A 20,948-nucleotide genomic window follows, 5' to 3' on the forward strand; every position below is an offset into this window, starting at 1 on the left:
TAATTTCTAGTCCCGATTTTATTTTTTTTTTTTTGTATATGACTTTATTACTCAGTTAACACCTTTTGCAGATTTTCTTCATGATCTTTTTTGGCCAGTTCTATTGTCATTTTATGTTCACCTTGCCAGAATTCACAATACTCTCTTATGACATCATTTAAATGTTGATTTTAAGTGTCTCTTTTGGATGCCCTTCTTTTAACAACTTGAACCTACATTTTCTGAAAGTATTCTTAGAGCAGGTCCTCAGGTGACTTGTACAAGTGAGAGACCAAACCCATCAACACCAGGGACAACTCTGGGAACAGCAGCACTGAGGGTTTGTGCTGAAATAGGCATTGATGGCAATGCTTGCAGGATCTCAGTCCAAGTTGCCCTGACAATCTCAGCAAAACACCAAAGTGAAAAGAAGAGGTTTACATTCTCAGATGGGGAAGAGGGTCCACTATTCAATCTAGAGAATAATGACAGGTACAGAAGACAAATTCTCTTCCAGCAAGATATGGGGATATGTCTCAAAATACTCCTAGACTACTGAAAAAAAATTGTCTCTCATATCTACTACTTTGCTGATTAAAACTCCTTAGCATAATTGTGAAAAAATCCAATTTATTTCAGGGGAAAATATTTTATTTCACTGGATTTTATTAGTCAACAGAATGCAACTTCATCACTAAAGAAGGGGCCTCATTAAATATTTCTTATCCATCTTGAATAGAGAACTTAATTCAATAACCTGGGACATATCCAGAGGGAAATTCACAGGAAGGGCACAACTGTGCAGTGTCATTATTAACAGTGCAAAATCTGTTTCAGAACAACAAACTTTGAAATTCTTACATCTGCTATAAAGCTCAGAGAAATCCTTTTCCCCTTAAATGTGCAATTCTTTTAGGAAAACCCAATGAAATTAGGCTATTTAAGATGATGTTCTCTCTTGGAACTCACAGTAAATAGACTAAATCGGTGGCTAATGGAAATGGGAGTGTGTAGACACATATTTCTCTTTATTTCATGAAACATATATTTATAATTTAAACAGCTTCTGAATGTATTGGTAGCTGCCAAAATTTAATAATAAATCTATTTGCATATAAATAACTCCATATTGCCTCCTGAAATATGGATAAACTTTTTTATTAAACTGTGAATGAAATCTAATATCTTCATTTCCTTTAGGAACACAAATGAATAATTATAATTTCAATTTATTATTAGTTACTTTTACTTTCACCTACAACAAAGTTCCTCTATGACTTTCAGAAACTCCTCTGAATATCATATGTAAATAGCTGACAAAGCATTCTCCTAGAGCAAATGTTTGATCGACTTGATATGCAGATCCTTGTGGGCTGCAACAAATAATGTTCATGATTTTTCTTTGTGATAGAAAGATGCTCAGAAATTTGTGCATGCCCAGGAACACAAAAAATGTCTTTATCTATATTAAACAGAGGCAATGAGAAGAATCTCACATTTCTTAACTAAGCATATGCAGCTTTGAGTTCCAGCTTTATCATGTATTCACCTCACTCGCTCTGTCATTTTAATAATAATATGAACCCTTGCTGCTATTAAAACTCTAATTTCTTTAGGGAAAACCCATAATCATACCTACATATAAAGCACAAACCAAGCACTGGTGTCCCACAAGGACTGAGACTACGGCTCAGCACCTTGCTTGACCTGGTTTTTCAGCTTCTAAAACCAGAGTTTTCTTTAAAGAATATACATACTGGTGTCCCTGACACTCCTGGTGCTCCAGCTGGTCCACGGTCACCCTAAAGAAAAGATAAATCTATGTTTAAACTACAACAATCAAACCACAAGTTTCTTGGTGGATTCCCATTAAAATCCAACGAAGTGAAATGAAAATGAGGACAAGAGCCAGGTGAAATGCTAATATTTATCTGTGCCACTGGCTCATTATACAGACTTGAGCAAGTAACCAAAATCCTCTGTTTAGGTTCTCTCATATAATGTTTCCCTTTGTTTCTGCATGAGACCTCCCTTGAAAAGGGATGGAAAGTCCCTGACTTATCTGGAGTTCTCCAAATAATTATAGTTTGTGGTCATGGCAATGACCAAAATTTACACAGGGTAATTCACTTTCCTATCAACATACCCATATTTAAGATGTACCTTCCAAAGAAGTTTTTGCTTTCCTGCTGCCCAGTTATCCCTTTACTACAAGCCAATGTCCTCTGCTTGTGCCACGGCCCTTTCAGGGCAAGGGTTCTTGTTTCAGCACATGGCCACCTCCATCTACGCTTTAAGCTAGGACAGTGTTGTGTTTTTGGTTGGAACTGATGAGCTACAGGCACAAATTCATCTTTCTTGACAGGACTGTAATCCAAAGCAGATAGAGCTCAACAAGTGGTAAAACTCTACCCAGAGGTATTTACCCACTGCTGACGTGTTGGTCTGCAACACCGTGCCCTGTTACTGTAATGTTGGTTACAAATGTGAAAAAAATCAGGCTCCTATTTTCTGAATTTATGTCAGAAAACCCCTGGCACTGTTGAAACCATACTAGCAGGACAGTATTTTTCTGAGATGGGTTTATGTTACCTGGAGCAGATGTACTAAAGCTCTGTAAACAGCTACAGCCACGTTGTGTTCTGCATAAGAGCCCTAGGAAGTTTTGGGATTTCTGGCTTTTATTCTTATAAGCAATGGTGGTTTGTCTCATCCTCATCCTTCTGTTCAGGTGCACAATGATCTTGCTGTTGATTAGAAACACTTTGCTCCCTTACACACAGTGTAGCAGATGACAAGTTCCATGTCTGACCTGGAGTTGGGAGAAGCAGCTCAGCCTGTCCTGCTCTGGCAGCAGTGACCCCGTGAGGAGCAGGACATCCACCTCTGGGACAGCACTGGGTGCCTGCAGCAGGCAGGACACGCTCTCTGGAGCCCTGCACTCTGCCCCAGGGCTTACTCCAGACCCAGAACTTGTGGTATTTTCCCTATATGCTGGCTATGATGGTGAAACTAGAAATGCCTAGCACTTCCCTTGCAACGATTTTTTTTTTCTTTTCAGGGTTATTCTGGTCCTTTCAGCAGTCTGGCTTGGAGCACAGTTGCACCAGCTGCTGTCAGCAAGCCTGAGGTAGGGGACATTTTATGCAGAGAACATGAGCAGTTCATGAAATCATCATGACATTACAGCCAATGTTGTCTGTAGAAGATGGCATTCTGCTACACAGAGGAGCATCATGGCTCTAAATTAAAACCCAGCATGCACTATACTGCTGGGATTGTCAGGCTCTGAGATTCTGTTCATTTATTTGCATCACAAATATGAAATTCTGACCAAATTCAGTTAAGGAAATGATATTTCTACTTTGGGAGAGGGCCAAACACTCACTCAGCTGGTTTATATGATCTTATCCATTGCTTATTCCCTTTATTTAAGTCCTGTCCCCCCTTTGTCTCAGTTAGACCTGTAATGTCTCCCTGTGTTTGTTCATTTTGAAACCAGACTAGTCTTCAATTGCTTGTAAATTGTAGAATTCCAGAGCAAGAACCATCTCATGTAATTTAAGCATCTAGTACAGATCTTAGATCTTAGATCTTGTCATTATTTAAATATTTCACAAGACCTTAGATCTTGTCACTGACTGAGCAAGTAGGAGGAATACACAGTGATATTGAGAAGGAAACTTTGGATTTACATTTCTTTGTGATGAAAAATAAGTTTCAGTAAAGTACTTTTACATGAAGTCATTTAATAGCATAATTCAAAAAAGCTGAGAAACATTTCATTTGCAAAAAAATTTACTCTTTTTTCTTCCTAAATTAGAAGATATGGGGAAAATCAAACTGGTTTTGCTGACAGAAAACATATTTACAGATTTTTTTTTATTTCTCCGCTAAATGTTTTGTATTTTGCTATATTTAGAAATGAATACCTTTTTATCCTTTTTTAGCCTTTTATAAAAAGCCTTTCTTTAAATTTGTAATCAGCCTCCACAATTAGAAAGCAAAAGGCTGAGAACAAGACAGACGGACTGTAAACAAAAGAAGATGTTCAAGAGGGAACAAGAACCATACAGAGGAAAATATTAACTATATTACTCTCAATTATAGTAGTATTCTACCAAGAATTTTACAAGGACTCCTACACATAATTTTCCATTTGCAGAAAATGAAATTTTATGTTCAGTGAGTATGCTATTTACACCCATGCAAAGCATGTTTTTTGCTTGTTTAAAGCAAAAACCCAGAAAATATAAATAAGTATGCAAAGATTTTTCTCATAGAAACATTAACTTACACATGAAAAATAAACCAAACAAGGCTTCAGAAAACGTTTAGCTGCAGATAGTGGCTGCTAAGAAATCATGCCTTCTTTTTAGGAGTCCTACCTTTTCCCCTGGGAGTCCTTCCAGTCCTGGTAATCCCATTGGTCCTGGGTCACCCTGTTTTTTAATTTTTTTAAATTAAAAGATTGCATACATTAGAATTTCTTTACTCAACATGGGAAATGTTGAAGAGCAAGCAACAGCAGATTATTTAACTTGAGATTACTGTAACAGCTAACCAGTTACTAGGTAAACAGATTTTGTTATGCCTCATTTTACTGATTTACAAATTAAGCTTTTCTCAGAGTCTCTGTGTGAGTATTTGGCTCAATGATTTAATTTTGATGAAAAATGTTATACAGAATTACAGAACTAGGTGCTAGTACAGAAAGATGTATTCAGCTTCCAGGCATTATTGTGAAACAAAAAAAGAAGTTTTGTGAATTTTTTGAAAACAAATTATTAAACTGTTTTAGAAAACTGTCTTACAACTGCATGGTTGGCTGTCACTGCTGAGAGATTTTGGTTTGGATTTCTTACTGTCCTTCAGAAGTACCATGTGTCAAACTACTTGGGGAATTCTCTATCAAAACCAAAAAATACATACATACATACCGCTGTTCCAGGATCCCCTTTTGGACCCTGCAAAAAAACCCAAAAAAACAAGCTACATTTAAAGAAGAACAGTTACATGGTAAGATGGCTTTTTTTAATGACTGCATTATGAGTATACTTTGCTAATGCAGTGCATTTAGAATCATTATTCATTCCAGTCCCAGCTGATTAATTTAGTACAAAATCTTAGTAACATTTTGGGTTTTGCTTTGCTGTTCCAGAATACAGAGAAAGACAGCTCTGCTGCTTGGTGCCAGTCCATAACTGTGGTTACCAAAGAGACAATCATCTCAAAACAGAACTTGCCTATGGTGCTAAAAAGAAGGAGAATGTAAATAAGTGCACAGCATCTTTAGATCCATGGAACCAAAGCAACACTGTCCAGCTGCAAGGTACTGCATGCAGTGTGAAAGACACCAGCCCTGTATTACTTCCACAACCTAATTCTTAATTTTACACATTTTCCTGCACTGTAGCTACATGTAGGGAAACAGTGACAGAACTCAGATCAGAATTCCGAGCTTCTTATTTCTGGCACCAAATTTCACTACAAAACTATGCCTCCATGAACTATATATACAAAATTACACATTTTTAGTATAAGAATACTTTCACTAAAGGCTCCAATACCAAATTATGTACCATTTCTGCAGCCTTTACTTGCTAGGATGAAATGATTTATTAAAAATAAACCACTCTCCAAAATGGGCTAAAATGCTTGGCAAACATAAAATCACAGTATGTGTGCTACATACCAATCCTTATTATTGAAATCTTCCACAAATAAAATCCAATTCCATGCAACTAACCCTTCTCTGTTCTATGCCATTAGCTGCTAGAAATGAGGTTTCTGGTAGCACTTACTGGAGGTCCTGGTGGACCCGGATAGCTCGCGACACTCACTCCTCCCTGTAACAGCAAGTTTAAAAGTTGAGTTGGGCTAAACTTGGGTGGGGATTGAAAAAAAAGCAATTAACATTAAAGAGAAATACCTGCAGTTTATATAAGCTGCTCATTCCATTTCTTTCATTGTAAGGCATACCCTTTAAAGCATAAAAACCAAGTAAGTGTCACTTATGAATTATAAAGGCAGAACTATTGCCCTGTTCAAGTCCTGCAGTTCAGCAAAGCTGTGGTATCCTTTTTGTTCTCAATCTGCCAAAGATTCCACATTCCAGAAGAAAATAAGATACACACTAACACAGCTTGGGGCTTTTTTATTTTTAATTATAAACCAAGAAACCTGTAAATCAGTGTGCATCATATTTTGATTTTTATTATTGTAATTCTCCAGGATAAATTTTTTTGTTAGGTACTATACCACTTAATTTAGAGTCCAGTGAGCTCCACAGATTTCCCTAGGTTGCCCGGGTTCTCTGATCTCAGGTATCCAAGCTGTCAATTTTACTCAAATAGGTAAGGTTCACTAATTCTTAAAGGGCTTTAGTGATCTGAACTTACTCAGTGATGAATTGAGAGAAAAAAAATGGAGTATGGAAACCTTTAGAAAAAAGACACTGTTACCTTCCTGCAATATTAATTTTTATTAGACCAAAACTCAGTTCTTTACATTACATTACATTTTACCCACAAGCATATTGTTCCTAATATAAATTCAAGATAAAAAACAAAATGTCTCACCGGAGGCCCAGGTGGTCCAGGTTTCCCAGGAGAACCTTCACTACCCTAGTACAGCAAGAGATTGATGTAACTCATTTACTGTAACTGGCCACATCTATTCCATACTCAAGCTATGATGACCACAATGACAATAAACAAGAGATACAGTCAATAAGAGCAGGTAATATTAAGAATAAATTCTCCTGCAGTGTTCCTGCTTTAGCTTTAGGGAAGGCATGAATCATTACTTTTTACCAGTTTTTATTTTGTTAGTTACTTGCTGCTTTATGTGTAGTAACTTCCTTATGGCAAAATAACAGTGGTAACCTGGGTTGGGAATCATTTCATATGTACCAGGAGGGAGAAGAAGGAAAAAACCAGAGTTGTTAATATGAATTTCTAAGTAACTGGCAGATAAAAGTTAACATTAATTTTATGCTTCGTATATTATTTTGCAAAAGCCAGTCCTCAGTTGATCATTCATATGTAAATAAAGAAGAGCTACAGTTTCAGAAATTTAGTTTACGTAGAAACATATTGAATATAAATTAAGATTTTTTAAAATAATCTTCCTTACTAAGAGATATAATGAATTTTTTTTGGTTTTTACTGTAAAATATTCATCCATTGTTACCTGTATCTCTAGCCTGTTCTGCTACTGTGTACTGAATTGCTTATATTATACAGGGCATAGCTGCTGAGATTTTTCTGCAGCAGAATCATGGGGTCTGTGGATAGTAGAGAGCTGCAAAGGTTTCAACATAAAATTTCCCAATTAATCTTCTCAAAATCTCATCACTACAATTCAGATAAATACACTGTATAATTTGGAACAAGTCTGTCAGAATTTTTCACTGGCTTTGTTGGGTCTTATTTAATGTATGTCAGTGATACACTTAAGTCACAAATTTAAAATTACTAAGGTGGCAAAAATCAAGCTAAGTGCTCAATGCCAACAATTAGCTCAGCAGAAAAATATAATTCTTACTGAACATTTATACTAGGATAATTTCCAAATGACCCTGTTAATTGTTAGAAATTGTCAGCCTCCCAAGAATGGTTTGAAGAACTTCATGGGGAATTAAAATCCTATTATTTTAGAAAGCACATTATGTGATCAATTCTCAAGTGTGTCTCAGATGAAGGACAGAGGAGAAATTTACTGGGGCTTTATTTCAGTTTACTTCATTACTCTTCACCCATGTGACTTTTTCTACTTTTAGAATGATGAGACACGAGCTGTAGAGCAGGGGCTTCTCATTCCCACCTGTGTGTGAGTTGTGAACAAGGAACTATCAAAGAATTGTGTTGTGCATTCAGTTAGATAAAAAGGAAAGAAGTTGGGTAAACTTTTGTTACCATGATCTGCAAGGAGACAACTCTCATTCAAATTTTATACTGAAATAATTTCAGAGTTTTACAAAACAGTTTTCTTTCTTAGTCATACCAAAGTTTTGTAGGGAATTAGAATCCTACATGTGGATGTGGCAGTGCTGTGCCTGGAAAAGCCCAGAGTACTACTGAAAGAAAAGCTGTATTCATACACAAAATGTAGAACTGGTCCCAGAAAGGATTTTGCAGCAAAGTTTGGCTCTGCAGTATTGCTCTGATTTGAAGTACCCAAAAAATGAATTTGACCTCATAATATCCAGTTCCTGATAAAAGAACATATAAAATTTTGAAAAAAGCAGTTCTTTATATATATGTGTATATATACATATACATACATATATATATATATATACACACACATATATATACAGATTATATATGAGAATGTAAATTAAGTATAAAGGAAGCTCACATAATTTTTCAGAATAACTAACACCCAATAACTTTCAGTGCTTGTACAACTACTTTTGAACATAATATTCATAAAAGAATAAGAAGCACAGCAAGAAGTCACTAGTCATATTCTATGTCAGAAACATATTTTCACTTTCCTAAAACTTATATATTGTGTTATGCCTAAAGAAAATTCCCTGCAACTTAAATACACCACAAGGACTGTACTTCAAAATATAAGGCCATATGCACAGCCCTGCTTAGGGAAAGTTGTAGTGAAACACAAATAAAAATTTGAAATTTGTGCCACATTCTTGTTACACTCTTGCATTTGTTTAAAAGGCCCCCAAAAGACAGTGTAATGGGATTGCAAAACCTTCACAGACCTGTACCAAGATTAAAAAGAAGGAATACCTTTTCTCCTTTTGCTCCAGCTGGACCAGGATGTCCAGGTCTTCCTGGGACTCCCTGCACAACACAGAATTGTTTGTGTAAGTTAGGAAAAAAATGACACACAATATTTTTGCAGTGTCACTAAGTTTTTACAACACGCTTTTTGGAGGTAGTTTAAACCTAATTACACTTCTTCAGGTTTAAATATTTCTCTTCTCTTTGATACAACAGCTGTGTCCTCCTGATAAGTTCTTTGAAGGGTAAAACACGTCTTGACCGATGCATTTCACCTTGGCAAATTAAATGTGGTGACCCTAACTGGCACATCTTGATCCAGCTGAGAATCACGTTTTACTGCTAAATGCCAATTTATGTATTCCACATTAGACTTCTTAAATGTGCTACAATTTTTGAAAGAAGTATTAGCATTGTCATGAAACCCGGAATGAATAATGATCATACTAACTAATGTCATTCCCATATGTAGAAAAGAATATTTGAAAACATTTCCAAGAGGACCTCTCCCAGTAATACCAACAATTTTAATGATACATTTCAGTGTCTTTAAATATTGCCAGCTTTTTCTCATTCTTTGGTTTTGAATTGTGAAACCAAGTAATTACTTTGTTTTTACACGAAGTTTTTTTTTCAGAATGACTAGCTGGAATTATTTTTAGATTTTATTACTAACATGACTCTAACTTGGTTAAAAATACACATTTCACTGCACGTTTGCACATCATAAATCATGTAACCTCACAGATTCTCTAGTAATGTCAAAACTTCAAATCTATTTAAGTTCCATAAACTTTGAGTCCAGACAATTATGGTATTTTCAGTAACATCAACAGCAGTATAGTTTACTTCACTAGAGCCAGAATGGGTAAGATTTTATTATTACTCTCCTAAAAGATGAAAGAAAGGACTAGATCTAGGCAGTTATAGCAAGCCCTACAGAAATAAATTAGATCACAGGTGATACTTACAGATGGGCCACTGGGTCCTGACACACCTGGCAGTCCAGGAGCACCTTGGAGACCCTGGACATTAAAAGAGCACATGTCTAGTTCCTCTCCCACTTATCCTTCAAAAATACTTATATTCAGCATGTCCAGCAGTACTATACCTGTATTACAGTGCATTTTCTTCTAAAATGTAGGCATTATTTTTAGTAATGTCTAAAAAAAATAACCACCCCACCAGGTGGGGAAGAGAACCAGGTTATCATTGAACCAGGTTAGAGGCAACTTCTTTCTTGAGTGATAAACACCACTTGTCCTTCAACCTTTCACATTTTTATCCTACATTTTGTAAATAGTTTTGTCCTTAGTTGTGCAGATAAGAACAGATGTCAAGTTTTTCCTTAGAGATTAATTTTCTTTTTTTTTTTTTTTATTAAAAGGTTGTTGTTTTTTTTTCTGGTGAGAAGACATTTAAGCAGGCTTCTCAATATTACCTGATGCTATCTAAATGAAATGGTACTTTCTGCCTCATTTTTGGTTTGGCTTTTTGGTAATTGAACATGACATTTTACATAGTATTTAATGATCTACTTTCCTGCTGGTATTCTATTTGATGGTCTGAAAATCAATGGACTCTAGTATCCACTCACTAAACATAACAGCAGTGCAACTCACTGCAGTGGATGGAGGTGGAATTTGAGACAAGCCCGTGTGTCACTGAGCGTCGTTCCTCTGCCACACCAGGCTCAGGTGCAATTTTAGACATGTGAAAGTGATGTACAAATGAGAGCTAACACTCTTGGTTCTCCCTATAATCCACAAAGAGAAATGGATTGTTCCAAGCAGTGGTTGATTTCATCTGTCCATCCTCTGACAAGAAAAATCCCCTCAGAAAAGGAGTATTTCTCATCTGAATGCAGGGTTTAAGAAGGAATGGCTAAGGAGGCAGCCTAGAAAGCCACAGTGGTCAGGAACCCTGAAATTGGTGCTCTGAGAGGGAGACTGAGGGAAAAACTTTGGAGAGAAATAAATCAGCAAAAACGTAGAGATGGAGAGACATTGATTTTTCTTTCTTGCTCCTACATACAGAGGACATTGATCACTTCTGCAGCTTTTCAGAGTGGCAAGGTAACTGCTAATGTGCTCTCTGCTCCTTTTGAACTCCTTTACTCTGATGTACATTTACATGAAAAATTAATATGAAACCAAAGGAATATCTTCTGTAATTCTTACTACTGATATTAAAAAAACCTCCCCTGGAAAAAAGAAGTGCTTTGAAAATGAAGATAACAAGTTCAACAAAGATTAAAGGGTGATTGGAAAGCATAGGGAAGTTAATGAGCATATTTCAAAGGGATTCAGGTAGGCTTCTCTCTCTTTCTTCCCATTTCTTCCCATTCCAAAGAAATGATCAAAATAAAAATAGTGAAATTTGTAAAAAGAAGTTACTTTTAAAATGTTTTCATACACGATTCTGAAAAAAAGTTTCACTTCCAAGCTCACCATGTCATATCCAAAAGCTGCTGCAAAATGAAAATATCAGAGCTAACCAACTCTCAAAAGGTGAGGAAACATATGAATAATGAACTTATTAACACAGCATTAATGAAAAATGAATTTGCTCTAGACTACTTTAAAAACATCTACCAGACATAAAGTTGCTGTTACCTTATTAACTTAATTCCCTGCAATATCTTATTGATTTTTTAATAGTATTTGAATTGTCAAGATTGTTTTGCTAATGCCTCATTCCTCCTAGGGCTGACTGCTAGAGGCATCCTATATGGCACGAAGTATGTGTTACTCTCCCATTTATTTTTTAAGTAAAATTCTGAATGAAATTTGCTTTTGGCTGCACCATCCTTATAGGGAATATGTTCTTAATTCCACTTAGGAGGCACATGAGGTGTGAGGTCTCTATATCATCATCTAAAACCAAATATATATGTAATATAAATGTAAAATATATATGTAATGAGCCCTCTATATATCATATAAAACCAAAGAAAAAAATAAGCATGATACTTTAGGCTGCCAACATGCTAAATTCTGGGGCAAAACAGTAGCAGGAGCTGCATCTTTTTTTCCACATACAACTGTGTACTTTTGTAAGCCAAGAATACTGATAAACACATTTTTTGGGGAAAATATTCTCTTAGTCTACTACTCTTTAAAAATTCTTAAGATATCATGGCCTTAGCGTTGAAGGAATGTGAAATGCTTATAAAGAATTACAAACCCCTCCATCAATACACTCTAGGTTCTAGATTTGTATTTTCCAGGTGCTGTGTCTTGTAACCAGCACTCCTAAATTAAAACAGACATGTTTAATCCCAGTTAAGTAGTTTGGAGTTTCAAAGTGCTCACCACATACTTTTTAATGGGCTACTTATTTTAACTCCTCAGTTGGCTAAGGCCACTAAGAAATTCATTTATTTATCCAGATTAATTCCTCAATAGCTTCTGCTGCGGTAACTTTTATTTTTTTTTCTTTTTCACTGGTAGTGTTCTTGAAATGTTAACTGCAAATATTTTAATTGAAAATGAAAGCTATAGCAGCTATTTTGGATTTGGCACCACAAGTCATTCGGCTTTTTTTTTCCTTCTCCATAAAGACATAAAAATAACTCTAAGAATGTAATATAAGATGCAAAATATTGTAAATACTTTAAATTCAGCCTATTCAAATATTTTTCAGTTTCCACTTAATAGTAGTTGCTGCTATTACTGTTCACATCAGATTATTTGCTTAATGGGAAGTTTTCAAAAGTGAATTCTAAAGGGGAACTAACCAAATGAAAGCACATATGCTAGAGACATGAAGCATTTTCTGAAAATATTTGGCATTAGCCTATTTATTGCTGTATCCTATATCCTTAAAGATTAGCATGTAAATGTATGTGAGGCTTTAAAATATACAAATGAGCAAAAATTCACTGATGAAAATCAACTCAATGTTATTTAACTGAATAATAATATTCAATCCTATTGAAAAATCAGAATCAAGGGCTATTTATAGCACTACATTACTATCACAGCAGTTGTAAAGAACTAAATAACATTCTGTGCATTTCATTTTCAGTCTAGGTCTTTACTCAGGTTCAGATAAGAATGCTACCACTGTAGAAATGAAGTAATTTTACCTCATCGCCCTTTTCCCCCACAAGCCCAGGAAATCCACGTTCACCTTTGCTTCCCTATGAAAACATAACATTCAAACAAATATTTTCTATTAGAGAAAAATGAATTTCATGCTCTGTAGGGCATTTTATATACATTCAATAAATGCTAGCATGATGCCCTTACAGCCATAGTGCCTAAAACATAAAGCAAAGGCTCAAAGCCATCTTTCAAACAAACCTCCCCACAAGGTGAAAGGAAATGAGTGGTTTGTTCTTAGGAGGTAAAATACTCAAAAGACCTTAAGATGGAGATATTGACACCAAAGAGCTTGAGTGCTTGCTGAAATGGAGAAAGTTCACTTCCATGGAATTAGTCTCGACGACAGGAGATATTTATATGTCAAACCATGTGGCTTTTTATGTGATTCCAGAGAAGCAGGATTTTGATTGATGCCAGTGACACTTCAAGCCCAGGGAAATGGCTGTGCTGCTCCCATGGGAACAGGGGGCAAGGGCACAGGGTGCTCCAGCTGTGTTGCACACGAGGGAGACAGGGGAAGTTTGCCTCTTCTCTGCAGGATTCTTGTGTGACTGACTCACCCAAAATGAGTCCAGAGATAGCAAAGCACTGCTGGGCACTCAGATGTGAGCCAGCTTTAATGGAGGCATGACACAGAAAAGCTATCTGGGCCTGGGACTCAATTCAGGCTATTTTGCTCACTCAACCTAGACAAAAGGCAAACTGACACATGAAGAGGCTTGGAACACAAAAATCATTTGAACTTTTAGGCTGCCCAATGCTGCAGGGATACAGGTGAGACAAAAAAGTCAAGTCTCACAAAGGTAAGAATCTGTCCTTTTGCTTTTAACAAGGACCAAAGCAATGAAAAGTACACTCCAAAACTTACTTTTGGTCCTTCTCTGCCAGGAATGCCTGGAGGACCTCTTGTGCCAGGATCACCCTGTGGAGCAGACAGAAGAGGAAGTGACAAATAAATATTTTTATGACATAGATCTGATCCATGCAGACTGATCTATGCACACTGCTTCCTTCCTGTTTTCTGACCAGGCCTCCATTTTTAACCCAAAGCTTCTCTTCAGTCCTGGCTCTCTTTTAAACCATGTACTTGCTCAGAGAGACTTCCTTGTTTTCTTCCCCATCTCTCACACTCTCTACTCAAAACATGCTAACACATTTTTAGCTTTACTTTGGATAGCCCCAGACACACCTGTGTTTAGGTTTGAGCATCTTCCTTTCAAGGATTAGTTAGAGATGAAGGCTACTTGTTACTCTCTCCAGCTTCAAATCTGTAGTTATTTAAAAGTAAATGACCCCTGCATTGCTGAGAGAAGCATTTGCCAGCTAAATTGCAGTCATGCAGAAGTGCTAACTGCAAAACACCCAGAAATGAAGAATGAGGCTTAAAGAAGCAGCAAGAGAGAGAGCTCTGACAAGAAGAGCATGTACAGCAGAAAGGCAGCACAATTACAATCAAAAGGAAAGACCTAAAATAAATCATATTTGGAAATGAGAAAGTCAATAAACCCTAAGTACATGTATTAATAAAGGACAGAAGAAATTATGTGAGCTTTTCATATTGAAATACTCCTGAGCACAGTTTTCATTTCGGAATATTGCAGAACACTCCAAATGTCATTATTTTTCAAAATAATATCTTAGAAATTCTAGACTATTTTCCCCATTTGGTATATTACTGAAATTAATGCTACAAAGTTAAGTGAAGAACAAGGTATATTTGTAGCAATTCATACTGTGGGCTGGATATGCTGAATAGGCCCTTGCTGGCTACCATCTCCTTTGCTGTTCTAACACTATTTTGCAAAATTTCTATACAATTAATTTCTGGAGTATTTTTAAAAAGAAAAAAAAAGTTTAAAAAAAAATCACAATGCTATTTTAGGCTAGCCCTGTAAGTCAGAACTGTACCTACAGAAGCTCTCAAGTTCACGTGTGTTTAAAAAGCATGTTATAGCAAAAAAAGACATTTAATCTCTGAAAAATTTACCTTCAGTATAGCACCCATGTCTCCCACAAGTGGAAGTGCAACCTGAAATTTAAAAAGGAATCTGCAGTTAATGTTTTACAAAGCACTACTGATTCTGATGTGTTTTCATTGCTTCTAAACTTTGTATCATTACACATAGAGCTGATTATATATGTATGTGGGTTCAATCTACTCTTTAATGAAAAGTCAAAGATAAAACAGGTCTTCAGATGTAGTTAAATATCACAGTCTACCCAACTTACTGATTGTAATTCTTAACTATAAATGCAATGAAATATCTCAAACCATGACAACAGCCTAACTCCTCAACATACACTAATATTGTTTTTGTAGCACATCAGCAACAGCTCAATGTTACTGGAATGTCTTGTACTCTCACCTGATTTTCTTCAATTGTTTTCCTCCTCCTTTCTCCTAGGCTTTGACTCTACTGTCATCTGTAGTACAAATTCTGGAGATGCCAAAGCTAAGTTCAATAAATTAGCTCAGATACTGGAAATAATCCAGCTACAGCAACAAAAGCAAGATATGTAATATTTTTCCTGCCTTTAAGCATTAATAATTAGTGTGTAACTCCTTGGTGCCACTGCTAAATTGCTACCAATCCTAAAGCTGAGCCATTTAAAGATCAGTCAGTGGATCTATACTGTACTGAAACAGATCCCAGATTTCCAAGACCTGCCATTAAATTTATATTTAAAGACTCCATGTTAAAACCTCATTGCCATAGTCATCATCAGCTTCATTCACAGACTCTCTAATTACTAATTCTCATTTTTTCTGACAATTCCTAAATCTAAAATCATATCAATCCTGGGCATACTATAAAATTAGACACATCCAAAATAAGCTAACTTTTTTTGTTTAGCCTGTTTCAATTCTTTCCATCCTAAATAAGAAAAATAAAATATAAGCACTTTCTTTAGTATATTCCAAAGACTGTCAGTTAAAAGCAATGAGTGTCAAAGATCAGCTCAGGAGATGCACTGCTGAATATAATTAACCAGAAATATAATCAGTACACCATCTATAGGGTGGCATAACCACCTTTGAAAGCATGCCAAGTTGTTTTTTAGGGTGAGACAACACCACCTAGCACAACTTGAGGACATAGTTATGTAAGGTGTGAGTCCATCCTCTGCACAGAGGTAAACTGTACATAGACAGGATCAGCTGCTCTTAAAAACCTGTGACAAGACTTGAAAGCAAAAACCTACATGGCCTGACTTTTCACCCTTCTCCTTAGGACATTTTTCAGCTAGGCAGGCTATTAGCATATCACCTCTTGGTCTTCATACTGGACTAGAAGTGTAATTTCCCCAGTCTCTCCTCTCATCTGATGTTCTTATTTTAGCTGCTCTATCAATGTCTGGCACAGAACCCCAAACCCTGGGTGTGGAAGGGTCCTAACCCCAGCTGCAAAGGGCACACGTGTACGCAACCAAGCCAACTGCATTTGTGCCACACAGCTCCCCTGCTCTGGGTGTAAGGCAAGTCCAGCCTGGCTGCAAACACTCTCCAGAGACACAAATCTGTGTGTTGATCTCTGAATAAGTGTATGAATTATGCTAGGATTTTGAGAGTGTTAAAATAGTCTTAATTCTCCAGATTCACTCCTGCTTGCTACATCTTCCTGGAAAAAATGTTTTTTCCAAAGAGAAGAGTATTTCAAGAGAGCAAAAGGCAATAATTGTCCTGTTTGTGAGTTTTACCATTTAGACCTGTCTGTTTAATACCAGCATCAAATATTTTACTTACATTTAGTTTACAATGTGCTGTGCATTCCAGAGTTATTCTACTTATGGATTTTGGGTTTCATTATTAAGCACTTTATCCTCATCTGTCTTGAGTTAAATCTTGTTGACTTCAGACAGCCTCTGAATTTTGATTACATCTTCAAAAAGCAAGCAATCTTTCCCACTCCAGTTTCAGAGTTTTATCTACTTACTCAAATCAAATTAAATCACTGACAAGAACTGAGAATAATCTGCTGAGAATAATCTGTTAAATGACACTCAGATCCATGATTTTTGATAAGCATTAACTACATGGTAATTAATTCTAAGCTTAAAGAAATATCATGATGACAGTCTCAGTTTTATTGAGGCCAAGTATATAACATAGCTGTTTTCTGTCTTTCCCAAGTAAGTATTTCTAGCTTATCTTCCTATCACTGGTTCTTCTAGGCTTGCTATGCTATCTCATCTCATCTCATATAAATTTAATATATTTGCACCAAAGCAAATGCAAAAGCTTGCCCTGTGTACGTACAGGATCACCTGGAGGGCCTGGTAGTCCTGGCTTTCCATCTCTTCCTGGGCTGCCCTAGAAACAAATGGAAAACTTGAGGGTCTAAGCCATTGATGAGGTACACATTATTTTTCTTGTATATATATAAAACTGTCACTTACATTAATACCAGGGGTACCTGGAGCTCCTGGCAATCCTGGAGGTCCCCTAGGGCCCTAAGAGCATGAAAGGTCATTTAGGATATAAGAATACCTTTCCTGCAAAATTCTTAAACTAAATTAATGCTTTTTGTATTTAGGAAAAAACTTATACCCTACCTGCACACCTGCTGATCCAGCTGGACCTATAGGACCCTGTAAGAAAACTCCAAATAATCAGTATTTACTCTTTTTGGGATAAGGGAGATGAACTTCATTTAAAAATGCTGAATGTGGGATATTTGTGCAGTTTTCACTTTGAGAAAGGCGCACTTTAAGGTTTGGTTTTAAATCCACATGTAATTTTGCCAAAGTTAGAGACCTCAAGACTTTGCAAATGCCCATTTTTTAGGGCAAGCATTTCCAAAAATTAATGATCTGTGCTGAAACTTGGTATTTAGCAAGAAGATCCATTAAAAAAGCTAATGAGCAGTTGAATAGAAACTTATAATTTACATATAAACAGGTAATTTTTAAAATTCAGATTAGAAAATATTGTATCTGAAAATATTATCTTTAAGTATTATTATTTTAGATTAAAACATTCAGGGTGAATGTCTAGTCACCTTTCACAAATATTTTCCCTTTATACCAGAGCACTGTCCCTGAACTGAATTGTATCAGGTGATACACACTGGTTGACTGAAGAGAGATTGCCTCAGTGGAGAGGCAGAGATTGTTTCACTGGAGTACAACTCCTGCAATAACATGTACCACCTACCAGGTACACCATCATCAGCAATTTTTTTTACTGCAAACTCTGAAGGCACTGCAGGTGGCTTTATTTAAAGGCATTAAAAAGAAAGAAACCTGGGAAACAAGCAGAATAACTGAAACAGTTATTGCTGTACAAATGATTTACTATGAATGCCTCAGATGTTTGTGTCAACTTGCTGCATGTTTGAACTTAAACTGCACAGCAACCCTTGAAGCAACCTGGGAGGTGGGAGTCAGGCCAGAAGGGAGTTCATGGCTTTTCATTGTGCTTTGTTTGCCTATTGCAGTTGCTCAGTGATGAACAGCAAGAAGCCCAAATTCTGGGTGCTGATTTACTTACTGGTGATCCCTGAATGCCTATTCCAGGGGGCCCCATCTCCCCAGGTGCTCCCTGTACACCAGGTAGTCCTCTTTCTCCCTGTGAAAGGTACAAGGCTTTCCATCACAACAGCTCTGGAAATGCAAACTATCATATTATCTTTTAAAATAAAATAAAATTTTAAAATATTTTTAGGAACAGAAATAATGTATTTGGCGTACCTTTGGACCCCTTGGACCTGGGTTTCCAGGAACACCAGTGGGACCCTAAAAGAAACCCAAAACAAAACAAAACAGGAAAAAACCAAGACAAAAATCCAAATTATGTTTTCAAATCCAAGAGACTAGATGAATTTAATGGCCAAAATTAGCCAGCCCTTAGAAATAAACTATGACAAGTTTACATATTTTCCTTGTTAGTGCCAGTGTCACTAGGCTCATATGTGATACTTACACTATCTCTAGACTACACTAATAGACTAATAGACTAACACTATTTCTATATTTTAGTGCACTTATAATACCACTGTAAAATATATTTTGATTTTGAAATTGCAATAAGAAAAAAAACTTGCTTTGTGGATTTTAACAGGAAGTGACTAAGTTTAGATTAGTTACTAGGAAGAAATTCTTTACCATGAGGGTGGAGGCACTGGAACAGGCTGCTGAGAGAGGTTGTGGATGCCTCATCCCTGGAAGTGTTCAAGGCCAGGTTGGATGAGGCTTTGAACAACCTGCTCTAGTGAGAGATGTCCCCTGCCCATGGAAGGGGGTAGGAACTAGATGAACTTTAAATTACTTTCCAACACAAACCATTCTGTGATTTCTTTCATTGTACAGTGAGAATTCTTTCCCAGTTGCCCCTGCAGAAAATAAAGTCAGGAGAGACTTTTCAGATTATGGACTTACTGGTGTTCCAGGCAGACTTGGTCCAGGAGGCCCCATATCACCTTTTGGACCTGGATGTCCAGGTGGTCCCATAATTCCACCAGGGTCACCCTACAATATAAATTTGAATCACTAACTGAAATGTGAGGATTTTTCCCTATGAAAAATCTCTAAATATTATCAAGTTCATCATAGAAAGTGCCAGTACTTTGAAAAGATATAGAGAAGAAAAAATACCCTCAAATTTTCCTTCAAAAAGTTACAGAATTGGAGACATGGGTCATATAACCATCAGTAATAACCAGCACTCTCTTGGTTTTCCATGCTTGCAATGCATCTGATCTACATTTCTTGTTCCCCAGGCTCCTAATATGCAGGTTGTCATTAAACTCTGCCAACTAATTCATAACAGCAGCTGAAACAACAGCTGTCTCTCCCCAGCTATCAACCACTAGTGCTAAACCTGGGGTCTTCAGTGTATTCCACTTTACACCTCTGCTCTTATTTCAATACATGCAGTGTCTCTTGTTCCACACGGCTAAACTCTGCTGCTTGTGCAGTAAAATTGTGCCTTTTCTTATGCTGGCTCTTGTCTCTTGCAGGCTCCTGCAACATCCTCTGTGATTCTTTCTGAACCCACCATTTCCCATTTTGCAAGATGAGTACATTTTTGTCCTTGCTCCAGTTATTTTCTTTGCCTTTCTTTCAGCTCACTTCTTCAGACTGGAGTTTATTGGTCTCCCTTGTACCCACCCCACAGTGTATAAATACCACAACATATCCCATAGCTCAGAGCACACCTGTATATCCTCTTTTTCACCTTCTTTACATTTAGTATATACACACATAATTTTTAGTCCTTGCTGATGGAGCTGAATTCTAACTAAGGGATTTCTACACAGCAAAATACAATGTCCTAAGGAGATCCAGTCTTATTGTACATCTGAGCCAGTGTAGCTGCCCTAGAGCTCTGCCAAGAGGAATATGTCTGACTGTGAAGTGGGATTTTACACATTAGTCTGGGTAGGACACTACCCTGAAAAGGTTGTTCTGTAGTCAGGACCTGAAGTGACATTTCTGCACAGCCCAGATATAAGGGCACAGTCCAATCTCTTTGAAATATTACTTAAATTATTCATCTAAAGAGCAACTGGGTTGCCAAACTGGCCTGAACCATCTCCAAATGCAGAGATGTTTCTTCTCCAAGACACAGGGGGTTGCTGCTGGTACATTTTAAAATCACTTCACACAGCAGCCACACAGATGCACTATGGAAGAATGGAAGCTTTCTCTTGAAAAGAAAATTTAAAATGCTTGAACATATCAAGCTTAATGAAAAAGACTTAAAACATACCTTGTCTCCTTTAATTCCTGGGTTTCCTGGTACCCCAGGATCTCCTGGTAAGCCCTGGAATCAATAAAAATATAACTGTACATTTTTATAGCTATTCCCTTAATGGTTATATAAAAACACAGATGAAAATCAGTTTACACTTCAATATTTACTGTGCATTAGGATTGACCCCAAATGTTAAAGACTATAAGTTAATGAATGCCTCCATAATTAAATATAGAAATCATTTTTCTTTAAGTTAAAATGTAATAATCAAGATTATTTTCTGGACCCTGCTAGGGAGAATTGCAGAGACCAAAACTTTTATTTCTTCTATTTCAAAGTAATTCCAAGTCTTGAAAATCAACTGTTTTTTCAAGGAAAGAAGTAGAACATAAAAACTTGAATTTTAAGTAA

General features: G+C 36.6%; 1 protein-coding gene across 4 annotated transcripts in view; it reads right to left on the reverse strand.

Annotated features, from left to right (window-relative positions):
• Positions 1 to 20,948, reverse strand: part of COL19A1 (collagen type XIX alpha 1 chain) — a 178,014-nt gene that overhangs the window by 17,279 nt on the left and 139,787 nt on the right. For all 4 annotated transcript variants that reach the window (XM_036380957.1, XM_036380955.1, XM_036380956.1 and 1 more), the window contains 18 exons: positions 20,553 to 20,606; positions 19,220 to 19,309; positions 18,533 to 18,577; positions 18,333 to 18,410; positions 17,396 to 17,431; positions 17,240 to 17,293; positions 17,100 to 17,153; positions 14,829 to 14,870; positions 13,710 to 13,763; positions 12,823 to 12,876; positions 9,704 to 9,757; positions 8,739 to 8,792; positions 6,561 to 6,605; positions 5,912 to 5,962; positions 5,784 to 5,828; positions 4,920 to 4,946; positions 4,368 to 4,421; positions 1,737 to 1,781 (listed from right to left, as the gene is read on the reverse strand). In XM_036380957.1, the coding sequence (XP_036236850.1) occupies positions 1,737 to 1,781; positions 4,368 to 4,421; positions 4,920 to 4,946; positions 5,784 to 5,828; positions 5,912 to 5,962; positions 6,561 to 6,605; positions 8,739 to 8,792; positions 9,704 to 9,757; positions 12,823 to 12,876; positions 13,710 to 13,763; positions 14,829 to 14,870; positions 17,100 to 17,153; positions 17,240 to 17,293; positions 17,396 to 17,431; positions 18,333 to 18,410; positions 18,533 to 18,577; positions 19,220 to 19,309; positions 20,553 to 20,606 (936 nt within the window). The remainder of the gene's footprint in view (positions 1 to 1,736; positions 1,782 to 4,367; positions 4,422 to 4,919; positions 4,947 to 5,783; positions 5,829 to 5,911; positions 5,963 to 6,560; positions 6,606 to 8,738; positions 8,793 to 9,703; positions 9,758 to 12,822; positions 12,877 to 13,709; positions 13,764 to 14,828; positions 14,871 to 17,099; positions 17,154 to 17,239; positions 17,294 to 17,395; positions 17,432 to 18,332; positions 18,411 to 18,532; positions 18,578 to 19,219; positions 19,310 to 20,552; positions 20,607 to 20,948) is intronic.

This window comes from Molothrus ater, chromosome 3 (genome assembly GCF_012460135.2).
Source record: "Molothrus ater isolate BHLD 08-10-18 breed brown headed cowbird chromosome 3, BPBGC_Mater_1.1, whole genome shotgun sequence".
Taxonomy (NCBI): domain Eukaryota; kingdom Metazoa; phylum Chordata; class Aves; order Passeriformes; family Icteridae; genus Molothrus; species Molothrus ater.